The 9,108-nt window shown below is 40.1% G+C and overlaps 2 protein-coding genes across 3 annotated transcripts in view; one reads left to right on the forward strand and one right to left on the reverse strand.

Moving 5' to 3' along the window:
- The window catches only part of SPATA22 (spermatogenesis associated 22), an 80,218-nt gene that overhangs the window by 43,876 nt on the left and 27,234 nt on the right, over positions 1–9,108 (reverse strand). The gene's annotated exons all lie outside the window — the stretch shown is intronic.
- The window catches only part of ASPA (aspartoacylase), a 37,088-nt gene that overhangs the window by 16,579 nt on the left and 11,401 nt on the right, over positions 1–9,108 (forward strand). The window contains exons 3-4 of the mRNA XM_011980448.1: positions 1,299–1,392; positions 7,064–7,171. Of these exons, the coding sequence (XP_011835838.1) occupies positions 1,299–1,392; positions 7,064–7,171 (202 nt within the window). The remainder of the gene's footprint in view (positions 1–1,298; positions 1,393–7,063; positions 7,172–9,108) is intronic.

A 9,108-nucleotide genomic window follows, 5' to 3' on the forward strand; every position in this document is an offset into this window, starting at 1 on the left:
GATCGAGAGGAAAGAGTGTGGCCTGTGCTCAGATCCTCACTTTCTCCTTCACTAACCTCATGTAGCAGGACCAGCGGCAGACAAAACTTGGCAGACAAAACTCCTCAGACACGGAGTTACAGAAGGAAGGGGTTTATTCCGCCGGGGGCACCGGCAGGACTCCTGTCTCAAGAGCCGAGCTCCCCGAGTGAGCAATTCCTGTCCCTTTAAGGGCTCACAACTCTAAGGGGGTGCATGTGAGACGGTCGTGATTGAGCAAGCAGGGGGTACGTGACCGGGAGCTGCATGCACCGGTAATTAGATCAAAACAAAACAAGATAGGGATTTTCACAGTGCATTCCTATACAATGTCTGTAATCTACAGATAACAGAACCAATTAGGTCAGGGGTCGATCTTTAACTACCAGGCCCAGGGCGCGGCACCGGGCTGCCTGCCTGTGGATTTCATTTCTGCCTTTTAGTTTTTACTTCTTCTTTCTTTGGAGGCAGAAATTAGGCATAAGATGATATGAGGGTAGTCTCCTCCCTTACTTAGACAAAACGCACCTTTCCCAAAACCTTGCCTCCTTCATTTTATAAAATTGGTGTCATGACAACACTTACCCATAAGGGTACTCAAAGCCGTAAATGACAAAGTATTTAAAGCATTTAGCCTGATACGTAGCCTACAGTAAAGATTATTAGTTTTGTTTCCCTTAAGTTTTGGACAATAACTGGGCAGTGGTCCTGGTAGGAGATCATAATACAGCTATTCTTTGTTGCCTGTTGAAGAGAGAGCTGAATGCTTTGGTTGCCAGACTTGGAAGCAGTACCGCTGACACTTTGTTATCCAAACAAAGAGGCCTGTCTTCCGTTTTCATGCAGATGAGCAGGAGGACAGGAATCACCCAACATTTGTAGAGAGCTGGACCACAGGAAGAGAAACAGGATTGTTTTAAGAAACAAATACCAAGCTAAATAGTTAGTGTAACCCGTGATGAAACAAAAATCACCACATCCATTCAGAAAGAACATTTATTTCATGCGTTTTGATCATGGTTCTGGAGAACTATTTAATGTACATTTTACCTGGAAAGACATTGGATAATTCAATTTTATATGAATTTTATATTGTATAATTTATTTGTACGTTTTCAAAGCTATAACAACATTGGGTTTTAAAGTGTTTCACAAAGCTGTTTTACCAATCTTAGTTGATGAAGTAAAACGTACTGAAGGTATTATTGACCCCGCTGAAGCAAAGAGAACAAAACATACGGTTTTTACATAATAAGAAAGACGTTTTCGATTTTTTTCAGACTTCTTTGGCTCCACTCCCCTGCTATATTTACCTTATTGAGCATCCTTCCCTCAAATACGCGACCACCCGTTCTATAGCCAAGTATCCTGTGGGTAAGTCATAGTTCCCATTGTCATAACTCAATAAAATATGTCCTAGCTGAAACTCAGAGAAATTTATTTTTTATTTTTATTTTTTTGAGACAGAGTCTTGCTCTGTCACCCAGGCTGGAGTCCAAAGGCATGATCTCAGCTCACTGCAACCTCCACCTCCCCGGTTCAAGTGATTCTCCTGCCTCAAGCTCCCTAGTAGCTGGGATTACAGGCATGTGCCACCATACCCGGCTAATTTTTGTATTTTTAGTAGAGATGGGGTTTCACTACGTTGACCAGGGCTGGCCTCAAACTCCTGACCTCAGGTGATCCACCCGCCTCAGCCTCCCCAAGTGCTGGGATTACAGGTGTGAGCCACTGTGCCCGGCCGAGAAAATTATTTTTAAAAAAACATTTACAGCTACCTTCCATATCCTTAGGCTTATAATTGTCAAGTAACAAGAATTTAGTTCCAGGCAGGCTCTAACTGTACCGAATTTCCCCAGTTTCACTGAGCAGCTTTCTGGTTCTGTTCATGTTCCCTTTGCTGTAATGTTCGGCCCTTCTATTTAGTCTGGCACAATTCTTCTCATTCACCAGATTCAGTTCACCTGTCACCTCCTATAAAACTTTCCCTAACCCCACTCTACAGCATTAGTTACTCCAGAAATGTGTACATTTGACTAATATTTATAGTGTGCCTACCAGAGACCAACCCTGTGCTAGGTGCGGGGGACAGAACAATGAGCAAGACACACAGTCTCCCCTCAAAGAGCTTCGCATCTGATGAGAAGACAGACAGGTAACCAAGTAATCACTGCACAGAGTGATAAATGCTAAACAGGGGCAAATACAGAAGACAGGAAGAGCAGGAAAGACCTAACCCAGTCCTGATGGATCACAGAAGGCCTGAAGAAGTGGGATCCATTTTGAGGTTGTGTGTATGTGTTTGGGGGAGAAAAGGAAAAAAAATTGAGAGCAGGCAACAGGATTCTAGACAAGTGTCTTGAAATTATCTGTGATGAAAGGCCATTGTTTATTTCCAATCTGCTATAGAGCAATACTTTTGTAAAATATACTTTAAAAATGAATTTCTAGAAAAACGATCACATACTTGAATGTTGCAGCAATGTCAAATTGCTATAAAAGTTTCTAAACACTTACTTTAACATCTGTACTTATCTTGCCTGGGACTAGTAGCCGACAACTGGTGGACCAGTCCTGGTCCTGAGACAACACTTTAAGGAAAACAGAATATCATATATAAAGGCCCCAAACCCCTAATTGATGACATGCCATGCTTGATACACTGTGTTCTCCATTTATCTTAGTACTCTCTGTTCCCTACCCGCTTCTGTGGGCTAATAATATATGCTTATTAAATATTAGCTCAAATTACCAGTAAGTACATAATTACACACACACACACACACACACACACACACGATCATCATTCACAGTAGTTGTTGTTGTTGCTGTTGTTGTTGTTGTTGTTTTTTCTGGGAAAGGTTCTCACTCTGTTGCCCAGGCTGAGTGCAGTGGCACGATCACAGTTCACTGCAGCCTTGACCTCCTGGGCTCAGGCAATCCTCCCATCTCGGCCTCCTGAGTAGCTCAAACTACAGGCACGTGCCACCACATTCGGCTAATTTTTCATTTTTTGTAGAGACAGGATCTCGGCATGATGCCCAGGCTGGTCTCAAACTCCTGACTCAAGCGATCCTCCCACGTTGGCCTCCCAAAGTGCTGGGATTACAAGCATGAGCCATCACGCCTGTACCTCATTCACAGTTTTAATCACACATATCCCACACAGACTCATACAAACTTACCCATTCCTTCCCACACAGGTTCTGTAACTATAACCATGTATAAAATATTAGCCAACCAGAGAATGGCTGAAACTTCAGAGGTGGAGGCTGCAGTGAGCCGAGATCGTGCCGTTACACTCCAGCTCGGGCAACAAAAGTGAAACTCCATCTCAAAAAAACAAAAACAAAAATAATACTAGCCATCCTACACTGGTAATACGTACATTCATGAGCTTGTCCGGAGTGGTCGGATTTGACTGGATCAGAAAGGCAAGGGAGCTGTTTCTCCAAAGTACTTTGTGCCACCAGTGACCTACTCCAGGTTGTTTTCCGACCCTCTCCTTATCAAGACCCGTCTTACAAGCTAACCATTAGCCTAGCACCTCTGAGTGGATGCCAGTAGAAGACACAAGACTCCTACAACAGAGACAAAGGATAGATTACTGACAGTAGTAAGAGCAGAGTGTCAGCATTTCTGCACCATTCCCCAAGCTCCAGTTCCCACAGGGTGACATGTAGAGAGCCAGACGGCAGCTATCCATGCCAGTGGTTGCATTCTAGGAGAGAAACCCTGAGCTGAGGGAACCTTCTTTTTTTTTTTTTGGAGACAGAGTTTCACTCTTGTTGCCCAGGCTGGAGTGCAGTGGCGTGATCTCGGCTCACTACAACCTCTGCCTCCTGGGTTTAAGCGATTCTTCTGACTCATCCTCCCAAGTAGCTGGGATTACAGGTGCCCACCACCAAACCCAGCAAATTTTTTGCATTTTTAGTAGAGACAGGGTTTCACCATGTTGGCCAGGCTGGTCTCGAACTTCTGACCTCAAGTGATCTACCCGCCTCGGCCTCCCGAAGTGCTGGGATTACAGGCGTGAGCCACCACGTCCAGCTGCGAACCTTCATTTTTATAATGGGCAGTAGGCACGAGTGTCCTTTGCCCCAAGGAAGACCCCATCCCTAACTTCCAAGGCTGTTCACTATACAGACATCCTTGAAAAGATCATCTGGAACAAAAATAGTCCATGTCTTGCTCACGAGAGTTGCAGAAATGCAAAAGATCCATGACGAATCCTCTCTCCACATCCCTCTTACCACCTGCTTTGCAATAGACGTTTCACTAGCTGTTTGTCATCTATTCACTTGTTTATCCTGCCAGTTACTAGGCTGTGACTTCATCTTTACCTTCTGGTAACTTCCAGCATGCAGCCCCACACTCCCATATACCCTCCCAAACACCCTCTTTCTTCTCTATTCCATTCTCTTTCCTGAGCATCCCATTAGCATAATTATTGGCAGACTACGCTACAATTAAAATTACAACTGAAAATATTTTTTGTTAAATCTCAGATGGTTTAGCCAAGAGTAATTTAATTTAAAAGCAGGTTGGCAAACAATATAAATAAATAAAAATCTAAACTTATTCTGGATATTCAAGTATTGATACTCTGTGCATAATAAGGGGAACTTTATATGGCCATCTTTGGTGGTCCTATTGTCCGAACCAAAAATTAACTTTTCGATGCAAGATCTCAGAGCAGAGCAGAATATTTAGATTGTAGGACATGGCTACGGCAGTCAGGGTGGAGCTGAATGAACAATAATTATACAAATAACTTTTCTAAGTCTCAAATGAGACCACGGTTAATCTGAGAAAGTTAGGAGAAAGCTGTATCCAGTCACTCGCCCGTATTTGTGTGTGTGTGTGTGTGTGTGTGTGTGTGTGTGTGTGTGTGTGTTTGGATGATCATAAGAGTGGCTGCAGCAAACTGCTTCTTTCCAGAATAAGGTTTACCTAGAATGATCCTGTCATATTTCTTCTGCCTTGGGAACAGAGTACAAAGGTGGTCCTTGTAGGTGCCTACTAGAAGTTAAAGCAAAATTTGTATGCAGTAATATTCTTAGCATATTATAAAATGTTGACTCAGAAAGACTGCCTCTCTAATGTTAAACATGCTTTTTTCCAATGAGTGCATGATATAAAAATATTCCCAATAAAACAGCAAAGTTGGAAGGAGAACATATAACATTTCTAATTATTTACAATGAGCTTAATATTCCCTCCTATTGAAATATTTTAAAGAGTTGGCTCAACTCGTAAGGGCCAAACATACGAGCAGATGTTTGTTCTGGCTAAGAGTAGCATTGCCTACAAATATCATAGCCCAAGATTGATATTTGAAAGTTAGGAAATCTTAAGCTTTTATTTGGTGTCACAGAGAAACAGGATCTGTATCTCTTATTGCTAAGCCTTTGATTCGTTTCAGCTAATTGCCTATATTTGGATATTTAGCTTACTCCAATTCCTTACTTCAAGTATTGATACTTTTGTACATTATAATAAGGATTCCTTTATTCTTAAATCATTGACTAGGGGATTACTATGATTGACTTAAACTATTCAACATTTACTCTTGAACTGGAGAAAAATTTACCTACCTGGAAGATTGGAAGCCCAACTAAAATCAGGATTCTATTAGAAAAAGGAGGAAGGTGAAATGGATTTGGGGTAGGCAAACAACAATGTATTCTATAGTATTCCTACAGACATATCTACAAACACACTTTTTCACGTTTGTATACATCATTTATTCTCAGATGCATACCTTAGCCACATTTACGACACCATATACTTAAATATATGTTCATGCATATATTCAAGAAACCTAAGCACAACAAATAAAAAATGATGCAAGAGAATATGATAAGATTTTGTGTAGTGGCAAATAACAGAAGCGGGTGAAAACAAGATAAGTGTAAAAGAACGCAGTATGTTAATGGGTGGAAGAGAATGAGGGTGCAGTTGGTAAATGGTTTGACAAATGGAGAAGGTGGTGACTAGGGAGATGACTTTGTGGGAGACTTGAACAGGAAGGAAGGGTCTACAAAAGTAGTTTAAAGGGTGTTTTGTAGGTATAAGGATGGATGCTTAACAGCCATACAAAGTAGACCGAATAGTACAGGCATCATTTCATATGAGTTAAAAGAAATGAACACAAGTTTTTCTTGCATAAAATTAAAACCAGGCCGAGCACAATGGCTCATGCCCATAATCCCAGCACTTGGGGAAGCCGAGAAGGGCAGATCACCTGTGGTCAGGAGTTTGAGACCAGCCTGACCAACATGGTGAAACCTTGTCTCTACTAAAAATACAAAAATAAGCTGGGAATGGTGGCGCATGCCTGTAACCCCAGCTACTCCGGAGGCTGAGGCAGGAGAATCGCTTGAACCTGGGGGGCAGAGGTTGCGGTGAGCAGAAATCACACCATTGCACTCCAGCCTGGGTAAGAGTGAGACTCTGCCTCGGAAAAAAAAAAAAAAAAATTAAATCCATTGCACTATTGTGTTAGGATGGATTGTTATGTTAAGGGCAAAATAGTTGCTCCAGGGCCACATAGATTGTCATATTGACTGAAATCCATGATTCATCTAGTCTGGATTTCTGTGAAACCTATAAAAATAGATGTCCTTCCTCCCGTCACAGCTCAATGTTAGATCTTAACAGTTTCTCTTCAGGTCCACCTATTATTTTGTCAGCATAAACTTGTTCACCTCTTTTACTATGTTATGACTTTTAAATATTTTAGCAATACTGAAGGAAATTTAAAGAAAAAAGACCACAAGAGTTTCCTATTTCTAACATCACTGATTTTTTCCACGTTCTTTCCCAGTCTTTATTCACTGTGCATCTAACTTGAACATGTAGATGTTCAGCTTTATATTTTGCCTCAAATATTATGTCTCAAATATTTTCCATAATGCTACATGGTTTGCCTTTTTCATAATTTTTAATAACACAATTCTACATTTTGATACATTAAAATGCTTAGTTTTATAATATATTTTAATACTGATATAAATGTGACTCTCTCACCTTCTATACCTAGGTATAGAAGTTGGTCCTCAGCCTCAAGGGGTTCTGAGAGCTGATATCTTGGATCAAATGAGAAAAATGATTAAACATGCTCTCGATTTTATACATCATTTCAATGAAGGTAAGTAAGTAATGAAGGTAACGTCATCAAACTTCACCACCAAACATTTCAATGACAATTGGAGCCTGGGTCAAATTTGCCATGCTAATGATATGAACTGCTTTTTAAAATTTTTATTCACTTCAGCTATTCCTCAATGGCCAGAATAGACACATTCAAGAAAAGCAGCTGCCAAATAAAGACTCCACATTAAATCCTTATTTCCTGTTAATCTCCATTTTAAAAAGAAAAGAAACATGAGAAAATACAAACACCCAGTAAACATATGAAAAGATGTTCAACATCACTGGTAATTAGAGAAATGCAAATTAAAATAAGAAATCATTTCCCCCATTAGGTTGGGAAAATATTAAAGTCTGCCAGTATCAAGCGTTGGTAAATGTGTAGGAAAAGGGGACACTCTGATTACCTGCTGGTGAACATATAAGTGAACATATAAGTTGGTAAAGACATTTTAGAGGATAATTTTACAGCATCCACTTCTTAAAACACACCAATCTTATTACCCAGCAATTCCACATGTCAAAGAAACACAAGCACAAGCAACATGTTGTTTACAAAGATTGTTATCGTGCATCATTGATAACAGCAAAAGAATGGAAACAGCACGAATGTCCACCTGTTGGTGGACAGTTAAATAAACTCACATGGAAGAATCTTCTAAACACATTGGTAATTAGCAGAAAGCAAACTGCAGACCAAGACATTCAGTATGCCAACTGGCTTTAAAATAATAATCATCATCACCTTCTAGGATACATATATATGTTAACATATCACAGGAAAACTCTTAGAAGAAAACACACCAAACTGATAACAGTGGTTACTGGGGAGGGGAGGGAAAACCCAGGCTAATTTTGTCTTAATTATATTCAATAAGAATAATGTATTTATGTATTATTTCTGTAATTAAAAATTAATTAAATGGGGACTGGTGGACGAGGTGGGTATATGGAGCTCTATGTACTATCTGCTCATTTATTTGATAAATCTAAAACTGCACTAAAAAGTCTATTAATTATAAAAACTAAGTTTACTTAAAATGGAAAATAAGTGCTTCAAATCCAAGAGGCATTCTATGTAAACAATTATTCCAACAGACTGAGTTGAAATTGTTGAGGAATGGGCAATTATAGTAACAGAGCTGGTGTGCACTTCGGTGTCTGTGGGGAGTAAATTCCTTAACCTCAGATTGTGCATCCTACTGTGATCACAGACATTCCTTTTGTGCTTGGGAATCCTTTGAGTCCAAAATCATGAAAACTGAAAGTCTACTTTTTACCATCTTTGTCTGAGGTCCTTATTGTAAATATGTTGAAAAGATCACAACATATTTACAATAAACCCTTTGAATAGTAAGTGTAGGACTACAACATGTTAAGAAGTGATACGTTCAGATAGAAGGCCACAAATCTGGGTGGAAAACATGGTTTTCAGATCATGGTCCACAGAACCCTATCACAAGGGTGGAGAAAAGCAGTTCCTAGAACACCCTACCCCTTATCTCTGCTTCAGCCAGAGCTCTTTTGTATGTTAGAGCTCTTCTGTGTAACATTTCACTTAAGCAAAGGATTCTGCAACTCAGAAATTGTCAACCATGATTAATTTAGACTATCCAGCTTGGTGGATTTTCAACTGCACACTCGTATCCAAAGAATGCTGACAAATGAATCATTGCCGCCACGTGAAAAGTCTCAAGAAGTGTGTAGAAGGGCTTCATTCTTGACTCCGTGCTACTCGGAACTATAGTTAGTGACTTGGATAAAGACATATGTGACATGCTTACCTAAGTGACAGGTCGCAGGAAGATAGCAGGAAAACATCCTGGTTGAGAAGGCAGACCCAAGAAGTCCTGACAATCTTTAACAACTGTTTAAACCAAATATTTAAAGTTAACAACATCAGGGACAAAGTTTTGTTCTTATGTTTAAAAAAAA

The sequence above is a fragment of the Mandrillus leucophaeus genome, unplaced genomic scaffold (genome assembly GCF_000951045.1).
Source record: "Mandrillus leucophaeus isolate KB7577 unplaced genomic scaffold, Mleu.le_1.0 Scaffold212, whole genome shotgun sequence".
NCBI lineage: Eukaryota > Metazoa > Chordata > Mammalia > Primates > Cercopithecidae > Mandrillus > Mandrillus leucophaeus.